At 40.4% G+C, this 26460-nt stretch overlaps 3 protein-coding genes across 3 annotated transcripts in view; all 3 read left to right on the top strand.

Annotated features, from left to right (window-relative positions):
- The window catches only part of LOC308373391 (calpain-2 catalytic subunit-like), a gene marked incomplete at both ends in the record, with an annotated part of 31151 nt that extends 21078 nt beyond the window's left edge, over positions 1-10073 (top strand). The window contains 11 exons of the mRNA XM_080848880.1: positions 5970-6139; positions 6456-6664; positions 6879-6915; positions 7205-7270; positions 7689-7746; positions 7875-7939; positions 8196-8264; positions 8617-8695; positions 9583-9699; positions 9892-9950; positions 10050-10073. Of these exons, the coding sequence (XP_080705006.1) occupies positions 5970-6139; positions 6456-6664; positions 6879-6915; positions 7205-7270; positions 7689-7746; positions 7875-7939; positions 8196-8264; positions 8617-8695; positions 9583-9699; positions 9892-9950; positions 10050-10073 (953 nt within the window). The remainder of the gene's footprint in view (positions 1-5969; positions 6140-6455; positions 6665-6878; positions 6916-7204; positions 7271-7688; positions 7747-7874; positions 7940-8195; positions 8265-8616; positions 8696-9582; positions 9700-9891; positions 9951-10049) is intronic.
- A 903-nt stretch (positions 10074-10976) lies between these two features.
- LOC308373390 (calpain-2 catalytic subunit-like) lies at positions 10977-20474 on the top strand (the record flags this gene model as incomplete). The annotated part of the gene is made up of 21 exons (XM_080848879.1): positions 10977-11213; positions 11465-11534; positions 13188-13306; positions 13550-13683; positions 13796-13964; positions 14127-14210; positions 14499-14584; positions 15229-15303; positions 16325-16485; positions 17228-17397; positions 17622-17633; positions 17932-18143; positions 18295-18331; positions 18440-18505; positions 18632-18689; positions 18898-18962; positions 19069-19137; positions 19698-19776; positions 19861-19977; positions 20104-20162; positions 20377-20474. The coding sequence occupies 21 exons, from the start codon at positions 10977-10979 to the stop codon at positions 20398-20400; spliced, it is 2103 nt and encodes a 700-aa protein (XP_080705005.1). The 3' UTR covers positions 20401-20474.
- Positions 20475-22410: 1936 nt separating this feature from the next.
- cfl1l (cofilin 1 (non-muscle), like) lies at positions 22411-26398 on the top strand. The gene is made up of 4 exons (XM_080849475.1): positions 22411-22482; positions 23903-24201; positions 24879-24955; positions 25630-26398. Exons 1-4 carry the CDS (start codon positions 22480-22482, stop codon positions 25743-25745), a joined length of 495 nt encoding a protein of 164 aa, XP_080705601.1. The 5' UTR covers positions 22411-22479; the 3' UTR covers positions 25746-26398.
- Positions 26399-26460: the final 62 nt, after the last annotated feature.

Below are 26460 nucleotides of genomic sequence, written 5' to 3'. Positions count from 1 at the left end.
CAATTTCAATGGATAACTTCAAAATCATCATTCTGAGCTTCATCACATGGATTTTCGGAACAGAGAACATTACTGAGCATCACTCCATATCATCATCAGTCAATCACTCAAAAATGTCATCATATTTCTCATCACACATTTGAATACTTTGCATTTGTAGGCCAACATAGTGAGCGTCGACTATGTGTGGTTCATTAGCTCGCCTAGGATTCAGATAACATTCAAACAAGGTTTCTTTGCTGTGTCCTTGAAGGCCTTCTGCCTTTTTCAGAACACATCGGTTGTTGAATATTACAGTGGGCAGGAAAATGTAAACAGTCTCTTTGTGGAAAATGTGTTTGGGCAGTCTGGTTCCCCCATCACGGATGATCTTTAGGTAGTCCCCATCTCTGGTGTTGTCAGGGACATGTGTGCAACATTGGTCAGTACCAAGCATGACACAAATGTCTCCATTCTCGGCAGTGAGGATCTCAAGCACAGCCGTGTTTTGCTGTGTTACCCTGGAGTTGGTGTGTAGTTCTTCTCTGATCGTTTGTAGTCCGTCTCTGGTCAGGTTTTGGAATTTCATCTCTGCGTAGTAAAGGAAATTAATCCAATCTGTGTGTGCTCCGATGACGCACCAGGGGCAGGGGGTAGATGCCAGGCCATCGCTGCTGGGTTCAAGGCCTTGTAGTCGTCTGGAATGCCCTGGGGAATGCCCAGGCTGTCGAACCCTGCTTCTCTCCTCCCTCGTATGGAATGCATTGGAACGTTCCTCAGGTACTGGTGTATCTTGGACCTGGGGGTAATCTTAAAAGGTTGTACTAACATTGTTCTAGACCAACCCACAGGCAGTGTAGCTCTTAATTCACAATTCCCACATAACCACCACATATCAGCTATGGCTATGTCCTGTACTTCAAGAAGTCTGCCATTCAAACACATCCCCGCAGTTTTACATTCAGATGAAGTATTTAACTGTATTTCTCTTCCATTATCAAGCACATATGTAATATGTGTCCTAGGTGTGCATCGTTCTTTTCCCCAGGTTTTAAATAGCATTCAAACACAGCATCTTTGCTAATAATGTGTGGAGGTGGTGAAGCATTGTCTGGCATTAAAATGTGAAAAGTGATGCTGTATAGCTATCATTTATAAGCATGTTATTAGACCAACAATGTAAAATCCCACAGTCGTTACTAGGAGTCCCCCACATACTTTGGCCCACTTTGCGTAACCTCCCATGACTTTGCAGAGGAATAGACCTTTTACTCCACAATTTCCACTCGGTTCTAATCCCACAGGACAGTACTATATCTACTGCCAGCGTTTGAGACGAGAAGAATCTATACATCAACCCCCCTTTGTAGACTGGTCTTTCTGTCACTGCGGGCAATACCTGGAAACAGCAAAGAAAGATGGTCCTTACTCCTCTGCATCCGCCATCTGCAGGCTTACCCGTTTACAGTGAGTCAGATGTATCCACGTGGCTCTCTCAGCTATTTTGACTGTGGTAGATGTTGACAGTAGCTCTTGGTATGCTCTGTCCCACTTGGGCAAGTGGAAATGTTTTCTTTTGAGACTGTTGATTAGGACCCAGTCTCCTGGCCCAACCTTGGTTTCAGTCTCACAGTGTTCCTGTGTAGGGGAGAGAAGTCTGAGAGCATTTAGTTTCAAATATCATCTTTGCCAAGTATTTTCAATCTCTTCGTCTGTTTTGGCAAATGGTTTAAGAACTTAGGCAGTTTAGATTCTTCCATACATCATTTCAAACAGTGATATCAACATGCATGCTTAATATCACTAATTTCTCTCTCTGAATTGGCTTTCAATAGATCGGTTCTTTCTTTTCTACCAGTCCGGCTGACTGGGGGTTGTGAGCAGTGATTGTCTATGGCTAGACAATATTTCTTTCTTTCGTTGGGATTTAACTCAATAAAATCTATAACTGAATGTTTAAACATCTTTCAAACTAAATTATTCAATAAGAAGTAAAACAATATCAAATCAATGATGAATGATTAACTTTCTTTCTCATAAAATAAAAACAAGAACTAAAAATATATGCTTACTATCCCCACTTATTGAGGCATGTTTTCACCATGGCTCAATATTGCAGCATATTTTTTAGTATTGTGTGTTTTAATTCTTCAAATGTGTATGTATCTCAGATGGTTGTTGCAGCTCAAGGGGTTTTGCACTAAATCAAGAAAGGCAGACAGCAAAAGCTATATGGAGTAAAATAATGGTCAACATCGTATCAGAACCTGTTGTTCCAATAGGCTTCTTGGATTACTAAAATCATAATAAAAGAAATAAAAGTAATAAAACTTTCTGCTTGGTTAGTGGCCTTGTCTGCTTTGTGGTTTCCCAATGAAACTCTTTTGCATGTGTGTGCACTATCAGTTTAATCAGTTCCGCTGCCTGTGCGGAATAGTGTGGAAGTAGTGGCTATGTGTTCAAGGTTTGTTTGCTTGAACCATCAACAATGGTTAAATCAGCTTTTGGAATAGGCATATCCTGTAAGTCAGCTCTGGCTGCCATAGTTTTGATCTGTCCTCTGCTTTAAATAAAAGTGTAGCTGGCTTAAATGTCACACAGTGCTCAAAAGTGATATGAGGCTGTGAGAGCAAAAAAAATCAAATAAAAAATAAGCATGTGGAACTTTCAGTGTAATTGTCTGTTTAGTACAATAGGAGCAGAGGCCTGCACCGCCAAGGCTGCAGCCACTACTGCTTGTAAACATTCAGACATTGCTTGGGCTACTGGATCTAGCCGTGTGGAATAGTATGCCACTGGTATCAACTTTAAGTCCCCCCTTATGCATTAACACAAATATCATATCATCTTTTCTTTTTGTTTTGTTTTTAGTCTACGGCTTGTACGAATGGCTTTGTCGTGTATATGCTAAGACATCATTTATATTCTAAATAACAGTTGTTTTAACTGCTCAAATGCCTGTTTTCCATCTTCAGGCTTTTTAATAATATGTCCAGCTGACACAGGCTAAGAATTAAGTAAACTCTGCAACATTTGTGTTTCTAACGCGTGGTTAGGAATCCATTATCTACAGAAGTTAGTCATTCTCAGAAAATACATAATTTATTTCTTTGTCTGTGGCTGAGGTGCTTTTTAAAAGATAGCTTTACTTTAGTGAACCACAGCTGCTAATTTTGTGGATTGTTTCTGCTTGAATCTTCTTATCTGGAGAACAGCACAAGATGTTCAACAACAATTGACTGTCTCTCGAACTGTAGCTAAGTTTGAGCTCATGGCTTGTGAGAATATAGTCTTTTGAGCCAGCACTCAGCCCCCACCCATCCTGTGTTAGTCCAATGCATCAATCTAAGTTAATATAGTTAGTGTCACAGGCTTACATTTCTCTTTAAATCGTTTGGCCTAAACAGTGTATATTCTATACATAACATTTTGGGACAACATTATTTAATTTATTCTAAAACCCATGTATTGTTGGAACAATTGTAATGCCCAACCCACATCATAGCTCTTCCTAATAAGTTTGTAGAGCATGTTTTTGAAACATAATCTGCATTTTAAATATCTGTCCTGTTTCAGACTCTTCAAAAGTAATGGGTTATGTGTATGACTGCTTTTAGATGTCTCATTCTTTTTCTGTTCTGTGCATGTTATTCTCTGGTTACTGCTCTGCAGGCATCAAAGTCACACAAAACAAAACAAAAAATCATTGGCCCTCTTGCCAAAATAAACCAAAACAAAAATCATTGGCTTTCTCGCCACCATTAACGTAAGCTTTTCTCTGTTTGGCGCAACCAATAATGCAAAAACATTTTCAAAGCTGTGTTTACAATTTTTTTTTTTGTTGTAGACATTTTAAATCCATCTCTTATTCTCTTTATCATGTACGTCTTCTGATTTTGACGCACTTTTACCCATTTCTAAGTCATTTTATGCATTTCTCTTAATACCCTTAACTGATATTGAAACCTTTTAAATTACCTTAAGTTTATTCTTCACACTAGGGTTAGTTATGTTTCTATTTTCAGACTCTCATAGTTTGTTCTTGAGATCGCAATGCTGGGTAACCCGAGCCCGACCAGAGGTCCTCCATCTCACTCGTTTTGTGAGGAGGTTGAGGCCAGGGAATTTCCCTGGGATGATCAGTCCCCTACTGGTTCCGGGTCAAGGCATCTCAGTAATGCGAAATCAGTCCTTTAATTGCATACATTTTGACTATAATTATCAGTGTTTTACCCATTGAAAACAGTTCGCCTCAACCCCAATGAAAAATAACACACAAGTATTAGTATATTAGAGTATCTCTGACTCTTTTTCTTTATCTCTTAAAGAGACTCCTTAAAATTAAAAATCTTGTTTCCACATATGTCTGTGCATTACACAGTCAGCATTTCCTTGTATTGCCACATGATTCATGTCCCCTTCTAACTGGGATTTCTCATCCATTTTAGATCCCTTGTTTCCCATTTTCTCTTATTGTTAAAATCCGGCTAGACAGGTATGTCTCTATACGTTTCAGACTATATCCTTCTTTTTAGCCCTTTTTTCTTTCTTTTAACAATGCACCAAGAGGCCTACCAGAAGGCCCAACAGGAAAACAGAAAGTGAAAAGTGTGTTCCCTTCATCAAAGGCGAACAGGAATGTATACAGAAATCTCCGGAGAAAATAGGCCTAGAAAGTTTTCAAGTTCAGATAAAGCGCTATCATTATGCCTTTTTCGCGTTACACCATAGCAACAGGCCTGCTTTTTTTTTTTTTCAGTAAAGTCCTCGCTTCAGGGAGGTGCTTTTAACCTTGAGCTAATGGAACCCTTCTTCAGGAAGGTGCAGTGCTTATAAATCTTTAGCGCGCGCTAGCCTTTTCCTTCTTCTGGAAGGTGATCATGGCAACAGGTCTTCTTTATATATAACCTTTAACGTTTCCAAAAATGAACGCTACCCTTCTTCAGGAAGGTGAACAGTGCTTATATATAACAGAGAAAAGCTCTTCTTCAGGGGTGTGCTTTTTTAACCTTGAGCGCTCCAAAACATGAAAACTACAAACAGGTGTCTCTCTAACTCTAACAATCGTTCAACACACAGGGCATACAGGAAAAAGTCCTTTAACTGTTTGTTCTCCTTTCCACCCTGCAGCAAACATTCAAACGTTAGTGTCAACACCACTTAAAGACAAGTGTACGCAAAACCGAAACAACCAAGAACCACATACAAGCGTACACTTACAAAAAACAAACAATATACTCACAAACAGTCGGAGTCCACCCCCTATAGTCAAATTCAATTCCTTCACTCTTGGCTCTCCTTGCTGGCAGGCCCTGGCCTCCTTCTAATTTGTGTTGGAGGTCTTTAGAAAAACAGAGTCTCGTATTCCTCCGTACGGTGCAGGTCCTGATGATTAGCCCAGCAAGGAGAGTCGAAGAGGTTGTTGGAATCCCGGACGAGCCCCCAATTATGATAGGTGAAAAATCACCCTAGTTAGTTCAGGACTCCGGAGCTGCATGAAAGTATATTTATTAGACAGACAAACAAAGACAATTGCAATTGGGCTCCCCTACCAGCCGAGGCTGACAGTGAAGGCCCTGATAAACCCTTCGCACGGGGTTTATATAGTAAGAAGTTTGGCTTTCAGCAGGGATGATCACGTGGTGGATTTCTCACGTCCGAGGCTCCCTGTCTTGCAAGGGTGGCAGTTTTGCACAAGGTCGGAAGAAGCACAGTTCCTTTCTTATCTCCTCTGGTCTAAACATGCTCTTGTTCATATGCAGACTTAGTGGCACCTAATATTCTAGTTACACACACACAGAGAAAAGCTGTGCTCCTTCTTTCATAAGCACATAATTCATACAAGGAATATATTAATACAAGGCACTTGATTATTAATGACCTTAGAATATAATAGTGTTTGGAAATTATCTCTATCAGCAGTCCTCAGGATTACCTGCTTTCCCTCCGCTCCCTTGACTAGTGTTTCTCCTCTCTCTCTGTGGTTTCAGCCACCTTCTGCTCAAACCCCCAGTTTGCTGTGCGTCTGGAGGACGTGGACGATGACCCCCTGGATGGGGAGGAGGGCTGCACCCTGCTGGTGGGGCTGATGCAGAGAGACGGCCGCCGGGGCCTCAGGCTGGGCAGGCAGCTCAACACTGTTGGCTTCGCAATCTATCAGGTCCAGACACACACTGGGACACTTAAATGACCCACTCATGTGACTCACAACACAATAGATGAAATGCCTGTTCTCTCTTTTTTACAGGTTCCTGAACAGGTTGGTGCAGGTGAAGCTTAATGAAAGATGGGATGGCGAGGAGAATGAGAAATAATCATTTAAAACTGACATTAAAAATTGAATTGAAATGCATACAGGCCCAATTATAATGGGAATTCAAATGATGGTCAATGCACACTAACAGTTCATTATATTATTATATATTATGCATGAACACATGGGAGGCATACTAAAACGAGTGCCTTCTGTCCCTCAGTATAAAGGGCGTACTAATGTCCACCTGGGCCCTGACGTACTGTTGAGGCAGCAAGCTGTTGCTTTGAGCACCTTCATTAACTCGCGTGAGGTCTGTGAGCGTTTTAACCTGCCACCTGGGGAATACGTCATCGTCCCCTCCACTTTTGAGCCGCATAAGAAAGGAAGCTTCGTTCTGCGTGTGTTCTCTGAGAAGCAGGCCGACACCAGGTGGGGAAAGGGGGACAAACCCTGAGGCTGTACTGATACCAGACTTTATGAAAACTGTTTTTACCCCTTAAACACTATAAATTCTATATCATGTCTCTACTGGATGGATGATGCATTCTCATCTAGTATATTGTTGTCTGGTGTCCCCCATTTAGTTGTCCAACCTGTCCTATGTGGTCTGTTGTGTTTATTTACCTTTTCATGTTCATTACAGTGAAATGGAAGATGACATTGATGCAGCAGTAGAGGAGGTGAGATCCTACACTTGAGCACTGAAGTCACAGTTTTCTGTAGGCTTAGCATTTAGCAAAACTAACAGTATGATGTGGCCTCTGATTGGTAGAGTGATCTTACACCCAGTTGTACTATTGGCCAATAGGCCCAACCTCTCATTACTCTAGTTATTCCTTGATGAATATGCATGGCATACATATTTAACATTCATCCTGTATAAGTAGCTAACATCGCTTTGCACCAGACAGTGGCAGTTATTGTGTATTTAACACATACATTCTAATCATTTATGTAAATATTTTACAGACTGAAATCTCAGAGAGTGATGTGGATCCCCATTTTAAATATCTGTTTAAACAGATTGCTGGTAATGTAAGTATTGGACCTCCATGGATTACACACTTTACCAATTCAGTCAACAACCGCAACAACCCCCTTTCCCAAGTCTCTTTGGTTATGCCACATCATAAGTAAACCTGGAGATATCTGTTAGTACTCCAGTGTAATTAAGTAAAAACCATATTTGAAATGAACTTACTAACCTATCAGTTAAACCAGTGTTCCTTTTTACCGATGCCGAAATCCCTGTTGTTTTTGTAATCCTTACTTCAAATGGTGTGCATTTGTTATCCTATGCTAGAGCACTTTGTACCTATACCTATTCTCCCCCTCAGGTGAGGGTGAAGGGTGTGTATTTGCATGTGTCGATGTGGAATGCACGTCCATCCCATCATTAACAAGCATTCAGCAACACATCCAGGTTTTTTTTTTTTTCCTCTTTTTTTTACAGGATTCAGAGGTGTCTGTTTTTGAACTGGTTCGTGTTCTGAACAAAGTTGTTTCCCAAAGTAAGTGTGTTGCATTGTGAAGTAAAACACCAGTGTAGTCAAAGCTGTATTTAATGTGATTAAACAATATAATTTGTTACACTGGTTGAGTTAAGAGATTGGATCACATTATCTACTAATGACTTCAGGAGCTGATTTGAAGACAGATGGATTTAGTCTGGAGACTGGTCGGCATATTGTCAGCCTTTTGGATGTATCCTTTTTGAATAATTTTGCATTTCAAATCAGCAGAGAGGAGAAAATAACAGGGATTTTCTCCATTACACTCACATCATTTTCAATTTTGGTCGAGACTTGTGTGAGTACATAATTGAAAAATACACACATTGTATTGTAGTTTTCAGTGTATGAACAATTCAAGAGAAGTTTGAGTGAATGTCAACAATGGGCATTAAGGTTTTGTAAGAGAATGGAAGCCTAATTCTGGGAGGAGCTTTAACTGTATGTAGAAAGATGGAAGTGCCAAACTGGGCCTGACTGAATTCCATATTCTCTGGATGAAGATTCAGAAATACCTGGTATGTTGACAGATCCAAGGTGCTGGTGTACCCCATATTATTCTACAGAGATAACCTTGAGTTAGTACTATATTTATTTGCTAAGCAGACGTTTTTATCCAAAGCAACTCGCAGAACATTACAGATAGACATTTTATTTTATGAATGTTCTGTGCGTATCAAACCCCTGGCTGTGGTTTTGTAAGCACGTTCCTCTACCAGTACAACTACGGGATCACATAAATATGGTTTACATATAGGCTTACAAGGCTGTAAAATCGTATCTTTTGGTATAGAATCCTATTTTACCACTGGTGCATCACACTGCAACCTGATACATCCTTACGCTAAGTACTCTGTCTGCACCCTACAGGACATTTTCAAGAATCATGACACTGATGGGTCTGGTACTATGAGCTCACATGAGATGAGGGCTGCACTGACTCAAGCAGGTAAACCCATCTGCTACCCACACCTCTTCCCTAAAGCCCCTGACACACCCAGCCGATGGTCGGCTGTTCGCAACTTCTTATCAGACATATTCTCGACTAGAAGTAGCTTTATTACGCAACCGCTTGTGGTGAGTCAGAGTGGTGTGAAAATGGTAAGCAAATGCTGCTTTGTTTACGGTTTTGTATGAAGAGCTATTTCCCCTCACCCAAGCACAGAATGAACATGCTAGTTGGTCATTGGCTTAAGTCTTTGCGATGTGTCCAAGTGCAACATTTTGGCCCTGACACAGGCTACGTGAGGTGACGCACCAGTCGGCCTTTATTGTCACTAGTTCTTTGATGTCGGTTTGGTGTGTCCCTGGCTTCACAAACTGCCATGGTAACAGTATGGACAAACCAGAACCCAAACTGGATGAGCCAGTTTTGAGCTTCCCTTTATTAGGTCACAGTAGGTGGAGCCCCTCACGGTTAAAACACTGGGCTGGATTCTGCACAGTGAGTCACTGTTTGGCACAGTTTATGTACAATAATTATGGACTGTATCACCAGATAGTACATAATTTTCCTAGTTATGCATATTTGTACCTAGGTGTAACAAACCCCTGCTACTGCCCCTTTACGGAAACACTACAGGGACATTGAAACCTACATTTCCCACTTAAAACACCTTCTTCACCAGAGTCATCGCTGAACTGAACTCTATCCCTGTTCAACACCCAGCTGAACCCTATGACTCATTCATATTCTTTTTTTGTGTTACCTTGATGTTTTAATTAAATGTTTTAATTTGTAAATGTTTCAGGGTTGCAAAACTAATTTAATTGTATTGAATATGTGAAATGAGAATAAATGTGTTCTGTCCTGTTCTATTCTACTTAATCCTTCAGGTTTCAAAATCAACAGTGCAGTGCTGCAGATCATAGTGTGTCGTTATGCTAACGCACAGTACGCCATAGACTTTGACTGCTTTGTGGGTTGCCTGATCAGACTGGAGATGTTATTCAGTGAGTCAACAGAGTGCATGCAGAGCATTAATATCCAGTGTGATATAAATAATACCATTTGATCATTTTAACGTAATATGGTTACATTTCAACAAAAGTGAATTAGATCAAATAATTTGTTCATGCTGTCATTGTACAAATACTCCCTTAGACTTGAATTAATGTATTTCATTATGTTTTAACTTGAAACAGAAATGTTTAAAACCCTTGAGGCAGATGGTTCTGGAAAAATTGAGCTGGATATGCAGCAGGTAAGGGTTTTATTACACCACTGAATGATGACGCCATTTCCATTGTCATCTGGTGCCCAGGGTAAAGCATATTAATTAATCTTTCTCCTCTCTTTTCAGTGGTTGTGCTTGGCAATCAACTGAGATCCAAAAGAATATGTCATTGAATACTTCACGTGCTGAAAAACAACTGGATTATAACTCTGGCAAAGACTGATCACTAAAAACTGTCTACTTAAATTTTTGGATTTCAATAAAGACTTCTTTCATTCAGATTTCTAAGGCTGTTGGTATTTTTTGCTTACACTGAAACAATCGTTTTAAAACACACACACACAATATATTAAGATAGTGAAGTGATGCAAATATTTCTCAGACTGTATAGATTATAAATTGTAAAATTTAAATAAATTTAAATAATTTCAATATAAATATATGTGTTGGATTCTTAAGTGTTTAGTTTTTACTCTTGTAATGTATTTGATGAATAGCCTTATGGGGTTAACATGGATTCTACCAGACCTGAAAATACTTGACTTCAGACTGAAGCCTTAACTACACTTCAAGCACGTTAAATAACCACTAATACTACAGATATTTGGAACTCAGTGAATGGTCTTGTTACAAACCAAATATTTATGTTATTTATAGGCTTTTCTCCACCTTTTAAGACAGATAGAAGATCCAGTACCTGTGCAAAAATATCAAATTGTTTCAACGTTCTCCATTTTTAAAGTCCCATCATTTGGATATTTTCCTTAAATAGCACATTCGAGATGTGTCACCTAAGGTCCACTGACAAGGCTGGTGGCGGTGAATGTACAGTATCGCTAACCACTGCATAAGGCTCAGGGAAAGACGGGAGAGGTCCTGCAGGTAGAGAAATGTTGTCACACACCTGTTAACTGCCAGAGGATATCGACTGGCAACGTATGAAGAGGCGGTGTCTCTCTTCCGACCACTCAGAGATCACACCTTGTGTTGTTTTCGTTAACAATTTGGCAGAGTATATAGCCTACTACACAACTAATTGTAACAATTACAGCAATGGCGGGGATTGCATCGAAGCTCCAACACGACCGGGAGAAGGCTCAAGGCATAGGCACGAACTCGCGGGCAGTAAAATACCTGGGTCAGGATTACAAAGTGCTGAGAGGAAACTGCCTTCAATCTGGACGGCTGTTTGAGGATGATACTTTTGAGGCAGAGGTGTCTTCTCTTGGATTTAAAGACCTTGGGCGAAACTCATCTAAAGTCCGTGGTGTCACCTGGGAGCGACCTACGGTAGGACAATTATTTATTTGATTTGTTTTCTGACACTTTGCTGAGAAGACCTTCATCCTTAGTCAGCCGAGGGTTTCAAGTGGATATTTGTGGTACTACACCAGATAGAGGGGGGTCAACCATAAGAATAATATAAGAATAACATCTTCTCATGTGTCGGTTTATTTTATGTGTAAAGTGTGTGTTCAGTTTGTTTGCCATCACATGATTAGTGAGTTTTAATTATACTTCATTGTTTTTTTGTCATCCAGGAACTTAGCCGCAACCCCCAGTTTATTCTTCAAGATGCCACCAGAACAGATATCTGCCAGGGAGCTCTTGGTAATACCCGTCCCCAGGTTTCATGTAGATTTTGTGTTTTCTTTGGGAATTTTAAAAACACCTTTATTAAGAACTCAGAATACTGTGGTCTGGCAAAATCACACCTCTACCTGATGGAGCTGTTTTGTCTAATGGAGGGCAATTCATTCATTCATTCAAACTAAATTCTCAACACAAATCCTTTCATAATACCTTCTTAGAGTTGGGTATGGCTATAGCATAGGCCTATGTGATATGAACAATGTAAAAATACTTCTTGCAATGTTGAGCTTGTTATGGCAGTTTGTGGTAAACCTCACATTTGGTGTACATGTTTCTGTAGTGTGAAGATACTTTACTTGTTCTGCACACATTGAGCAATGTTTGTGCACATCCCAGTTAACATAAAATTGTCTCGCTGTCCTAAATTTGGAAATAGAGGGTTGCACCATACCTGTTTTAATTACCACCGCAGAGACTGGGAGGCCCGCCCTCCCAAGTCGGACATAGAATGGCAATCATGATCTCAAAAGAGTGGTATGACAAAGTCTTGGGGAATGCACAGAAGTGCCATTGAGCAGCCTGTTGCTTGTGTAAGGAGCTAAAAATGTCATCAGTCAGGTTGAAGATTGCCTTCTCAAAAGACATCTGAATTTACCAAACAACCTAAGTTTTGCACCTCACCCAGTTTTCGCACGTTATGTTCATCATTTTCAGTGTTTTGACCTCGCCTGTTCTGTGGGTGCTTCAGGCTATTGGTTGGATGTTTTACTTTGGAAAGGTGGTTTTGTGCACGCACGTCCCAAAAAAACGTTTATTAGGTGCACTCTCAATGCAGTGAACAAAGGAACAAGGTAAAGCTCTGGTGTTCATGAGATTCAACTGTGGGCCGCTCCTTACCTTGTTCCCCCGTTAAGCTTTTGAACTATACCTTGTGTTTCCCTGCCTACTGATCTTTTATGTGTGTTTGTGCTAGTATAATACAGAGTGGGAGGACAGGGGTGTGTGCTTCTCCTGTTTCCCTTCCTCAGCCACTCCTCGATGTTGTTGCTGCCAGCCACCTAACCAGAAATGGACAACTGTATTTTCTGGGCTTGAGTGTAGACAGACAGACAGAGAGACATACAGACAGACAGAGAGACAGACAGATGCTACATGAGGGTGTGGGCAGTGATGGAAAATGTTCTTGGAATATGTTCATCTGGATAGGATCAGATGACCAAACTATATTTGAATAGATTTAATTTGCATAAATTAATTTAATTCTTCTTGTTTTCACTTGACTTGAATATTGTTTGGTTGGTTGTCCAGGCTTTAAAATAGTGCATTTACAATATGATATAATTTAAATCATATAGCCACATTTATCATGGGAATTAGATCTCTTGTGTTTATCTCAGCATTAGATTTATCTCATTATAACCTCAGCATCCAATCATATTATAGCACTAGTCAAATATTTCAAAACAAGCACCCTCGATCTTCTCTCATTTAACATCTCTCATGCTCTATATAGCCTCCTGATATCCTGGAGACTCAAAATTAGACTTTTAGCTTCTCTTAGCTTCTGTTGTTTATAAAGGCTTGCTGAGAACATTTACAAGGGCATATCTTTGCTGTTTCCCTGGCTGTTCAATGTACTTGGCTTAAAAATGCATATCTCCCTGTCTTTAGGTGACTGCTGGCTACTGGCAGCCATTGCCTCTTTGACCCTCAACAAAAAAGTCCTCTCTCGTGTCGTTCCTTCTGACCAGAGTTTTCAGCAGGGGTACGCTGGAATCTTCCATTTTGAGGTGTGTGACAAACCCCTCCCATGCTGCACCCCTTCGTCTCTTTCCATGCTGCATTTTGCATCACTAATCTCATTAATGGCACTGTGAAGATATGAGTGCGTACTATGCTGCTAATTTTGAGTTCAATGCTATTCAGAGTCTGTCTTCTTTGCCTCATTATGTCCAGTTCTGAAATTCCGGTGCTGGTATTCTAAATTGTTCTCTTTGTGTATACTAATGAGAGAATGGTTCTAAATTCCGCAGTTCTGGCAGTTTGGGGAATGGGTGGATGTGGTGATTGACGACCGTCTGCCCACCAGAAACGGAGAGCTGCTGTTCGTTCACTCAGCGAATGGCTCAGAGTTCTGGAGCGCTCTGCTGGAGAAGGCCTATGCTAAGTGAGTGCTGTTCTTTCACTATGAGAGCATGATCTTCATGAAAAACTTCAAAATCAGATATGAGGTGAGGTGATCCATCTCTTTCTCTCTTTGTCTGACCCTCTTTCTCCAGGCTGAATGGCTGCTATGAAGCCCTCTCTGGAGGATCCACAACTGAAGGCTTTGAGGATTTTACTGGAGGTATCGCAGAGATCCATGACCTCAAACAGGCTGGACCAGGACTCTTCAAGATCATCAAGAAAGCCCTGAACAGAGGTTCCCTCCTGGGCTGTTCTATTGATGTGCGTCTGAAAGATTCCTTAGAGCAGTAAAATCTTTGATGATTTTAGAACTATTTAGTAGTTTGATGACAGACATGTTACTGTTGTGGTGTTGGGTTACTTTGTTACTTCTTTTGAAATCAGTCAGGGAACCCTCTTTTAAACAGTGATCGTTCTGTGCAGATCACCAGCTCATCCGACTCGGAAGCCATCACGTCTCAAAAGCTTGTGAAGGGACATGCTTACTCCTTAACTGGAGCAGAAGAGGTGAGCACACTGGCACTGTCACCTGTTCACAAGCGCTTTAGAAGATGCATGTCTGTTGGAGAATCGCTAATGTCAGTAATGGTCTCATTTAGTCACTCTTTATCTCATGGCTTTTGAAGATGAGGTCCTTGATTATCATCCATTACATTTCTCATTGAATTCAGCAAAATGCGACAATATCGCCACTCCTGTTGCATGCAATCCACAGTTGTGCCCATGTCAATCAAAGTTTTGCGATGATAAATGTATCACCATGGTGTGAAAATGGCTTTGTGTGTGTTTGGCCAGGTGGAGTACAGAGGTAGACTGGAGAAGTTGATCCGCGTGCGAAACCCCTGGGGTCAGGTGGAATGGACAGGAGCGTGGAGCGACAAGTACGTGCAGAGCAGCTTTTTGAGACTCAACATCACCAGACAACAGGATAAGACAATCCTGCAGCCGCTGTCACAAAACCGTACTCTGGCTGTCAGGGAACTAACCATTCATGTTGGCAGCACCCATAAGAGTGTGCTCATGTTGTGTGGGGTGGTTGTTCAGCTTGCTGTGAATGTGAAGTGTGAATCGTGTCGTTGGCACTGTTTTAACAGCTATAGAACAGTATGATGAACTCATTCTTGGGTGGAAACCTGTAGGACATGGTGCTCCACCTGCTCCACTCCCAGAGACAGGGAACACCCTGAGATTATCAGGTTTAGATTCTCATGGGTTTTCCGTAACCGACCAAACCTCAAGTCTGAGGTGAAGATGGGTGTTTCATTTTCTCAAGCAGCAATAACAAAGCCAGGTGTTGCTCCATCTCTGTTGCATTTTCTGTCCATTTTTTGCATTACTGTACTGTATCTGCCACTGGAAATGCACTTGTATACTTGTACTAACACAGAAAAGAGTACTTCAGACTCACAATAGGTGGCATTAGCTGGTACGCCATCTCCTGCCTATTTTGACTTCAGGGTAGAGACAAACCTGTTCTGCCAGCGATCGCACTGTGACTCACTGTGTTTGTGCTTTTGGCCTATAGATCTTCTGAATGGCAGTATGTCAGCCGTGAGGATCAGTCCAGGCTGAAGAATGCCTCGGAGGACGGAGAGTTCTGGTAAATCCTGTGCTAACATAAACTCTTTACCAATGACTTTACCACTGTATACTCTTTGCATACCAATGACCTGGGTTAGACCAAGATTAACCTGTGTTTAATCAGTTGGCATCAAACCAGTAGATGCTGGTTAAACACAGTTTGGACCTGGGAGGCAACCCAGGAAAAAATTAGACACAGTCTGTGACTTTAGATTTCAGTGTTTAGGCTTTGTATTTTTTGTAATCTAGGCCCACAGTTTTGTTAATGTATTATTTTCAGAGCTATGATGTTAGCAACATTGTAGCCGCATTGATAACCAAATAACCTAATGTCAAACCCATATTAGACGCAGGTGTAGAGGTGGGTTGTGAAGCTGAGCCAAATAACCAGAGTCGACCTGTTTATTCTAAAAATCAACACGGGTTCCACTTTGGTTGAATGACTTTATGAATAGTGTATCATTTGATTGCTGATTTGGCTGAGAAAATTAAAATGTCCACCCTCTTAAAGGTGAATATTGTAGCTTTCAATTGCATCTATTAGTAGAAGTGGAAGTATTAAGAATTATGTTATCATTAGTGTATAATAACATGTAACTATGAATCGTATTTTTGTTAGTTTAGAATGAGCTCTTTGTGTCTACATAGAGAGCGGGTCCTCTGCCATGTTGCACCGCCATTTTCCAACAGTATCCCAGAACAGACAAACCAAAACACTGGCTCAAGATAAGTCTTTTCGCGTTGTAATAGCGTTTGACGGCCATGGCAGCCGGTACTCACACACATTTGGAAAGGGTATTCAGCTGGTTGCAATTCAGCAAACTCACCACTAGATGCCACTAAAAACTACACTGCCTTTGAAATGTGGACACAAAAAGTGTGAACTCTCTTCTGTGCATTTGTGAGAGTGTCTTTCTCTGTGTGTGCATGTGTGTGTGTGTGCGTGTGCGTGTGTGTGTGTGTGTGTGTGTGTGTGTGTGTGTGTGTGTGTGTGTGTGTGTGTGTGTGTGTGTGTGTGTATGTGTGTGTGTGTATTCCAGGATGTCTTTCTCTGACTGGATGGACCATTACTCGCGTGTTGAGATTTGTAACCTGACTCCTGATGCTCTCGATGATGATGAGGTGGAGAAATGGTCCCTGTCCAAATTTGAAGGAAACTGGAGGAGGGGCTCGACTGCTGGAGGCTGCAGGAACTTTCCAGGTACTGACACCATCTGAAACATTTTACATACTAAGAGATTGTCTCTGTGGAATATCCTGATTATGCTACAGTATTTCAATTGAAGAAATTTCTTGAATTCCTTTTCTTTTGGAAAAGTCAAAACTAAGTTGTATTTATGCCACATTAAATGATGAAATGTTGCCCTAATACTAGTTACAATAAAAAAGATGTATTGTCAAAGTTATTGAAGCAGTAGATAACACATACTTTTAAAGCACAAAAGTTTGCATGAATAAATCAAGTTAGCAGTATTTTATCATTTGCATACATCTAAAGTGTGGGGCTTGAGGGTTAAAAAAAATCAAAACAAGAACAATACCAGCCAACTACTGGTTAAACTAGATGTATCCGGGGCTGTGCGTAATATGACTGCAGCACAAAGTGAGAGAATGAGCATGGAAGGATTATGAAATCAAGGGCCCCTGGGCACGAAAGCCCCCTGGGTCCTCCAACTCCCAGGTATACACTGCACGCACAGCACGCACAGCAAGAAGCCTGCAGGAGTCACACCCCATAGACACGTGATGAAATAAGCTATATTAATGAATTTGAAATGGCAACAAGTAGCATTTTAATGGACAAAATAAAAAAACAGCCCATCGTTCAGGACTAAAGTGACTTATATCAAAGGCTGCAGCTATGTCTGTTTGTCTTGAAACTGTTTAATTAACTAAGTGGTGTGCTTTGCTAATGTGCTTTGCTACTGTTGTTTCTTCTACAGACAGCTTTTGGCAGAATCCTCAGTTTGTGATCAAACTTGATGAAGAGGACGATGACCCCGATGACAATGAGGCTGGCTGTACCTTCATCGTAGGTCTGATTCAGAAGAACCGCAGAAAAATGAGGAAAATGGGGGAGGATATGCAAACCATCGGCTTCGCCATCTATGAGGTAGTTCCTGCTGATCGACTGTGTTTTAGGAAGTGCTTATGTACAATTACTGCAGCAGATGAAAACATTTCAGCTTTGTGATGGCATTAACTTGCAGACATAATATATCTTCATAAACAAATAATCTAAACATTAAACATCTAAACAAATATAATACAAAATATATGAATTCTATATGAAAAAATTATGTTAATGAACCTTTTGTGTTCTGCTTTTCATTGTAGGTGCCTGAGGAGGTATGTATAGAGATGAGCTGATTGAAAAATGGATGAGTAATTGAGCAATGGTCAGTAAGTTTGAGCTTGTGATCCCTGTATGATCTTTACTTACATGACAAATAATTCTGGGTTGTGAGTATACCTTCATAACAACCAGTCGTGTTTTGATCAATATTTTGAAACTTCATCTGCAGGAATGGAGAGATGCCACTGCACAAAGCCTGCAGAGCCACAGAATATAAAACATGTCCTATAAGAGAAGTGATGGTCCCCTCTAGTGGCTGTTTGAATGTATATATTTTTTCCTGTCTTCTAGTACGCAGGGCGGAGACAGGTTCATCTGAATAGGAGCTTCTTCTTGCGCAATGCCTCCAAGGCCCGCTCGGAGACCTTCATCAACCTGCGAGAGGTGTGCAACCGCTTCAGCCTTCCTCCCGGGGAGTACCTCATCCTCCCGTCCACCTTCGAGCCCAACAAGAACGGCGACTTCGCCATCCGGGTCTTCTCTGAGAAGCATGCTGAGTTTGAGTAAGTCTTCACCCTGCAGACATACTCGGTTCCAAGAAACTAAGTGGCTAACATCATTACTCATGTCCGAGGAATGTGCTTATAGAATTGCTGTAAGGTCATTTTCTCAGCCATGTATTTTGCAGTAAAATGTGATATTTTGTTAAACCAGGGAGTTGGATGACCCCGTTGATTGTCATGTGGAGGAGGTATGTTACTGGGGGTGGGCTTTTTTAGCTGTGCATGCTTTACACAGATATATAAGATTCTTGGGTCAAAGGTTTCACAAACGTGACATTTTTTCATCCCACTATCAGATTCATTTCGATGAAGATGATATTGATGACAGATTTCAAAACCTGTTTGGACAGCTGGCAGGACATGTAAGCCTGATAATATCTTACAATATTACAAATAATAATAAGATAGAAAGTTGCTGTGGACTCTAATAAAATAGGTATCTAATCAGTATAATTTCCAGTATTCATTTTGTTAATATTCTCTGACAGGACTCTGAGATTTCTTGCTTTGAGTTGCAAAGAATCCTCAACAAGGTGGTTACCAAACGTGAGTCAGATACTTGTGCTGCTTTCTGTGGCCTTATTAAACCATTTTTTTATCAACTTGAACCAAGCTGAAGATGCCTTCAAATTCAAATTCCAAGCCAAATTCAAATTCTGCTTTGAAATGTATAACTTGAGGCGGAGGAGTAAAATATGATCAAGGAACATGGTCAGGAAACAAGGGTATTCAACTGAATTCTCTTTTGTTTCAGGTTCCGATATTAAGACTAATGGGTTTAGTCTTGCAACCTGCCGTAACATGATCAATCTTCTGGATGTATCCTTCTCCCAATAAAACATAGAAAACTGTTTTTGTAAACAATCTGCATGATTCCTTGTTTTAAGAACCCATATGAGATTCCTTGACTTGATGACTTTCTTAGAAAGATGGGTCTGGCAAATTGGGCCTCGTAGAATTCAAGATCCTGTGGACAAAAATCCAGAAGTATCTGGTAGGTCTCGTATTGCTAAGATTGTCTTGATAGTAGTTCAAAGTGTTAATGAACAGTGGATGAAAACCAAGGACACAAGCAAGGACATGTTGCAGAGATAAAAACAATAAAGTCATTGACAGATAATGAACAGGCAGATTCATCTAGCACTAGTGTAAATCAGATGAAGGGTTGATTCAGACGTACATAAAGTATCTACAGCATCATGTTACTATTGTCTGCATTAGCTTGCACTTACAGTAGTTACATATTTGCACCTTTTTTATTTCTTATGTAAAATAGTATTTATTGTTACACTAGGTCTCTATTGCTCGTAGCTTGATTGTTCTCTAATTACTACGTTGCTTAGGATAAAAGTGTCTGCTAAATTACTTCTTATAGTAAATGTAAATGTATTGTATATCATCTACATTCACCAGTCTAAGTATTGTAGAGTCCCTTAATATGAAACTGAAATTGTCGAACAAGAATGATTGACATGTTTGGTGTCATCATGGTTGAGACCTTATCCCAAATGAGAATGATTAAATGTGTGGCGAATTTCATTTTCTGCCTCAAAGGACTACTACAAGAACAGAGATGCAGACAAATCTGGTTGCATGAGTTCAGCTGAAATGAGGGTGGCTGTCGAGGATGCAGGTACACACACACACACACACTCTAAATCGCTTCTGTTTTCATTTTTTTCTGCTGTTCTCATATAATCCTTCCTGTGTCTTCCAGGATTCTCTCTCAATAACCCCTTGCATCAGATCCTTGTGGCTCGCTACAGTGAACCCAATCTCTCCATTGACTTTGACAACTTTGTCTGCTGCTTAGTCCGTCTGGAGTCATTGTTCAGTAAGTATTTGTGCTGCTGATATGTATATTTTTAACTTTTTGCAGAATGGCTTTTGCTTGACATTTGCAGGGTGTGTGTCATTAGTTTTCATATTGTAAAATATTGTTACTCTATTTTAATAATAGAGACATTTAAGACTCTGGACAAGGATGGGTCTGGAACTGTGGAACTCAATCTCTTCGAGGTAAGGAGAGCATCCTTCCATATGCCATTAATTATTCAGTTCTACAAAAAGCATTTTATATGAGCATTTACATAGACCAGCTGTGTGCCTGTGCATTTTACCTGTAAGAACTTTTACTACAGTCTTGTGAAAGATTACATTTTTAATTAACATCAATATCAGTTCATCATTTACCAGAGCTAAAGAGTTTGACTGTGTCTGTTTTGTCCCACAGTGGCTGAGTGTGGCCATGCTGTAAAGGCCCTGTTTGAAGAACAGTGAAACAGGATTTAAGGCCAAACCTCTTGGCAGGGCATATGGACTGTTTTGTGGTGTCAAGTTACTCAATGCTGTGCTTTATTTTTGTTCTTCATCAATATCCCTTATTTAACAGCTTCTCCTATTTAGTTTACTCAGGGTAGTTCCAAAACACGCAACGCTAACATTTTGATCTAGCTCAACTTGATACAGAGTATTTTATCATGTTGTTGTTACGTGTTTTTGGAAGTTTTCTTGTCGTAATGATGTGTGTGATCTTTTATTAGAGAGAGAAAGGGTCCTGGTATGGAATGAAAAAGCATATTTAAGGCGTTCTTTTTTTGTCCATGTACTGAAAAATAAAGAACAATTCCACCCTATCTATGTTGTCAGTCTCCAAGACAGTGACTCATTAAGCATTTTTAATCCCTTTATATTTCAAGATATTTGTTGCACCTCTGCCTCAGGTCATGTGACACGCCTACTACATTACAGGACAACACACAACCAAGACTACACACATTCCTCTACGTGAGCAGAGTCTGTCCCAGCATGCTTGTGTGGGCATTCCAAGCTCTTACACAATTTCAGGAATCAGTATGGGAAGAGACTATGTACTGTACCTTAAATAAAGTTTGTGATTATATTCCTATGGCCCAGTGGTTCCCAAACCTTTGACAATGACAAAAAAAATGTCCCCCGTGTTAGCCAGATGTCTGTAGTATAAATATGTAGGCTTTCTATCCTTTCAAACATATAGGCTTAATGGAAGGCCCAATGAAAATGATATAAGTAGGCTTACAAACTTACAAATCACCAAATAGGTTAGTTCCAGGCTAAAATGCGTAAGAGAAACCGTCATACTTTAATTAATCAGTAATTGGTTGTATTGGATTCTCACTCCGTTTTTTCTGCACTGCCCTTAGGAAACGCACAGTTTGGGAACTACTACTACAGCCTAATGTTTTATGCAATGCGCATAGGTTATAGGCTACACTTTACTATAAGCTATTGCAATGATGAAGGAAATATTGTGTCGAGCACTCATACTAGTGTTGAAAAAACAATTATGGATAATTTTGAGATATGGCTTAAGAATCTCTTACTGTCAAAACTGAAGATCTTGCCTCCTAAGCCACCAAAGCCCTATTGCCAAATAAGGACGTCTCTATCTTTCTGTTCTTGACAGGTAAAACCTGCCACGTTCCCTTATAAGGAAGTTGTCTGAAATCTTTTGATCTTATTGGCTCTTGGTTACCTGGAAACCAACACCAGAAAATGTTCACTAGGCTATTTGGTTTTAAGATAAATCTTAATCTTTTCGAAAGGCATAGACTAAAACTAGCCTACATCAAGATCGTAGCCAAGCCATGTCCAAACAGGACTAATGCTCAGAAAATAAACTAATAGCCTACCCTTTGCTACACTGTAGCAATAGCTCAATGAAGCTAAGAGTTTAGAGTCAACAAATACATTTTCTCCAAATTCTAGGATTTTTACATACAACACACCTAAAATAATGCTAATGGTACGGAATTGTTTGTATTTTTCCTGTAGCACCTAAGCTGTTAATAGGAGTTGCCCTGCACAAATCAGGCTATGGGTGTGTACTCCCTGTGTATACTGTAGGTTACTTCCTGAGCCAAACAGTGCATCAGTGCATCAACTTTACATACAATTCACGCGATGTTCCTCAATTTAAAGAATAATGAAGTTTAATGTATCCTATAGATAAAGCTAATTAAAATAAATACACCATCTATGCATGGTTGCCAACGTTTAACCCTCATTCAATATTATTTTTTCGATAATTTTACATTAATACCTTCACAGTTAATTACACTAATATTAAAAACCTACACATTTCAAATAAATGATTATTAATGCATGAATGGTAGGCTAATGGAGGAATGAATGGATCTCTACAGGAGCCAATGCGCTTCATGGATCTCTAGTAGCCGGAAGTTAATCTCTCCCGCTGAAACGTCATAGGAGAGTTAAAGCAGGGAGGGCCTGCGCAAAAAGCTGCGCTCATCTTTCCAGTGGCTCAAGCTGTCCTCTTTGAGAACGTACAGTCAATATGGTAAGTCTATTTTATGCTTAACATTTATGTTGTACCCACTTTTCGGCGCAAACTGATATACCGTGGCTTATGTCCATTCATTTTTGATTTGTTGGGAAGGTGTGTACCTCATGTTCCAAAATGTCACCATTAGCCTAGCGATACTTATCCGCGGTTTAGTTCAGATGTAATACTAACACTATTCTGGAAAGCACATTTATTTTAACTCTAAGAAATGGGAGCACCGCGACAAACCATACTTCTGCACGTGGTATTGTTAATTACGTGAAATTAGGGTACTCCGTCACATCATGATCTGATTTCAGGGCGGTGACTTAGAACAGATTTGGCGATATCTGTCGTTACATTCTTCCTAATATATGTTCGTTAATTGTATACACGTTGAAATTCAGATTGTGTTGCAGACACACAGACACAGCGTCGTATGCATGGAAAAAAACCGACACATCATTTGCGTGTCGTCAGGTGTGCTTACCAGTGTGGACTTGTTCTGCTAGCGCAGGAATGTGGAAGGCCTCAAGAAAAGTGAAATCTGCAGTATCATTATCAGTAGTACGATAACTAACCAAGTACGATAAAACATTGTTTTATCCATTCGGTTTATTAAAGCATAAACAAGGTAATGCGCGCAAAAGTCATGGTAAGGATTGTGCGTTTCAATTGATTAGGCAACTGCCTCGAAAGACATCTCCTCGAAAGTTGAATCATGCAACCTGTCTTGTCTTGACACTCCCAACCTGAGGACAGGCTTCAAAAGAAGACTTAAATCATAAAATGGCGGTGTGTCAATTCCAGTCATTGACTACTGAACAGACGCTAATTATAGGCATAAAATATTAAACGCCTAATGAATATACTCCGCTTAAGCCTATTCGTGAATGTGTCTTTTGTTATTGTCAAAGGAAAGGTTCTTTCAAGAGCTATATAAATTGAAGGTCACTGTCCGCACAAAAAAGTTAAAACCGTGTAGAGGGAGGGACTGAAATCCAAAGCTTGTATAACTAGTTCTGAAGTTATGTGCTCTCTGTTCACTTGCCAACACACTTTTGGTGTCGACTTTAGAACGTCGTAGTTTTTTTTTAGGGTGCAGATGTTAACTAATTGTACTCCGGGAAGGAGACTCTGTGATCAGACCTGCCACTTAAGCAGGAATCCCAGTCGCCTTATGTGTGTCTGCCTTGAGGGTGATTAACCATGACCATAGTGGCACTTTAAGTCAGGTTTCAGATGAATACTTCAGAGTGCCTTGGAAGACAGCTGAGTGGGTTTTACAAGGTCGTCATTACATAGGAATTAGGCTATGTGTCACTCTAGGCATGAAGGCGTATTCATATAGCAGTAAAACAGTTTAATTTTGATGTATGCTGATCTTCTTCCTTAGTATTTTCCTTTGTATAATTTTCTATGCTTCGGTTCTTAGGCCTCTGGAGTAGTGGTTGATGATGGTGTGGTGAAGGCGTACGAGGAGATCAAGGTGCATCACACAGGTGAGGTGGCGAGCGATCGGCTCAAGCTGGTCATGTTCCGCCTCAGTGATGACGACAGGAGCATCATCGTGGACGAGGAGTCTACCCTCAGGATGAAAGACGTGTCTAACGAGGACGACGTCTTCAAGAAGCTTGTTAGCATGTTCCCCCTGAAGGACTGTCGATATGCATTGTATGACTGTTGCTACAGAACCAAGGAGACTGACAAGGAGGACCTGGTCTTCATCATGTGGTCAGTGCAGATGGTTGATTTGTTTCCTATTTGTTTTTGAGAGAAGTGAAGTGAGGCATATTCCTACATAGTTGTCAGCTCTTGAGTAAATGTATCTCTTGCGATCATTTGTCTCTGTTGCTGAGAAGAGATATTTAAATTCTTCAGGGTGTGGGCCAAAATATTCACTTTTATCATGCGTCAACGTCACTGATCCACCACCACCACCCACGCATTTGTACTCCATGTTGATTTGTCTTTGCTTATCTAAGGACTAACTGTGTGCTTTTCTGCATAAGTACAAAATGGTGGCCTGCCCCATCTGCAAAAGGCTAACATTCTGGCTACAGCTATTCAGCAGAGCCAGGCAGTGACTCCACTAATTCAATCACCTGATCATGGCCTTCACTTGATTGATTAGTTGCATCAGGCAACATAGCCCCAGCAGTACGTAGACCCACAGCAACAACAGCCTTTTTATAGAGAGCTGGCCACCCCCAATCCAACAATTCATTTCCAAGGTTATACTCAGTACTAAAACACAGCACTGTATTGTGTTAGCCTGCCTATTTACTGGTCATGCAGCAGAGATGTGTGTGTGTGTGTGTGTGTGTGTAAAGTTTTTCTTGGGGCACATTCTATGGCGGTACATTTGGTATGCCTCCCTGACCATTTTCTGTGTGCTTGTTTTTGTGAAGGGCCCCTGATGAGGCCCCACTGAAGAAGAAGATGCTGTACGCCAGCTCAAAGGGTGCCCTGAGGAAGAAGCTGCAAGGTGGGTCCTTTTCTCTCTCTGTTCAAAATGGTAAAATCCAATTTGGTGTTCACTTGACAAATGGATGTTCAAATTGTTTCCCCCACGTTTAAATATCTAATTTCTCAAAAGATAAAAGTATTTGTATTCCAAATAATTGCCAGTCACAGTTTATCAAGGTTGGCTTCTTTCTTTATGATCTTTCATGTGCCAGTGCTGTACTATTAAACACAGACTATCTGTTGAAATCCTTTGTCAAATAAGTCTGATAAAACAACTAAAATAAAACAGATTGAAGACAATTTTGCGCCCATCTAATGAGTATATGTGAATCTTTATATAGTCCGTCTCCAAAATGTAATTTATAAAATACTTACTTACATTCACCTCATGATCAAGCCAGTTCACCCTTTGCAGAGACCCCTGCTGGACATCATTATTAATACAGCTGTCAGATTCAGTGGCTCTAGTTTTAACATCTATTTTTATATTTTTTTGTCGTCATTACATTACTGTCTATTAACCTGATAAACATAAGATGTTCACGCATGATGACCCACTTCCTTAGGCATAAGGGGAGGAGCAGAACTAGCAAATTACATAGACTTTTATGACTGCAGCATGAGTAGGCACAGAAAGGAGCCTGTTAAACCTGTTAATGTGTTAAACCTTGTCAATGTGTTGTGTTTTGGCAGGGCTTAAAATTGAGTGGCAGGTGAACGACATTGCAGATGCCAAGGACACCTCTGTGCTAATAGAGAAACTGGGAAGCAGAGGAAGCATCAAGGAGCTGGAGGGCAAGACCGTGTAAACATGCAGCTGGTCCAAGGCACCCCTTTGATGTACCAACAGAATGGCCTAACAACAGTGCAGACAAGTTGCTTAAGTGTTTTGTTTTTATTCGTTGTTTTTTGTTTGTTTTTTTTTTAACCTCAAACCTGCCTTGGTGAGAAACTTTGAGAGGAGGGGGTGTAATTCCAAAATGGCTTATCCAAACTAATTCATTCCTGAAGAGAACAAAACATTCTGATCGTTCCTTAAGATGGATCAGTTTTGTTTTTTGTTTTTTTTGCTTTATTTTGGAGTTTCAGTTCGTTCCTTGTGCTTTCACTTTAGTGCCCTCTGTCTGGTTCATTCCATTTTAAGTGGCTCCTTATTATTCTCCAGAAGTGCATATCAAAGCTGCTGGCTCCCCCCGATGGATGCCATGTCTAATGACTCAGCTCCAGTCTTCATTTAACAGGCCTGATTCTTCCCATTGGGTCCTAGTCAGGGCCGATTGGCTGAATCAGGTTTTTCTGTGGAGGGGGTTCAGAAGGGTGTTCTGCCCTTGGGTCAGGCGTTCTACTGTTCTCCTAAGTTCTGTCAGCTGTGACTGTTACATTCCATTAAGCTAACTAAAACTCTTTGTCTACGCGTTGTTCATTCTTTGCCACAATGGGAAAATAAATAAATAATAAAAAGATTATCTGAACCCTTTTGAGTGTGTGTGGACTCCTTGCTAAGCATTTGTAAAGTCGTTTTGC

This window comes from Sprattus sprattus (genome assembly GCF_963457725.1).
Source record: "Sprattus sprattus genome assembly, chromosome: 12".
Classification (NCBI taxonomy): domain Eukaryota; kingdom Metazoa; phylum Chordata; class Actinopteri; order Clupeiformes; family Clupeidae; genus Sprattus; species Sprattus sprattus.
This window is presented reverse-complemented; position numbering and strand designations above follow the sequence as displayed.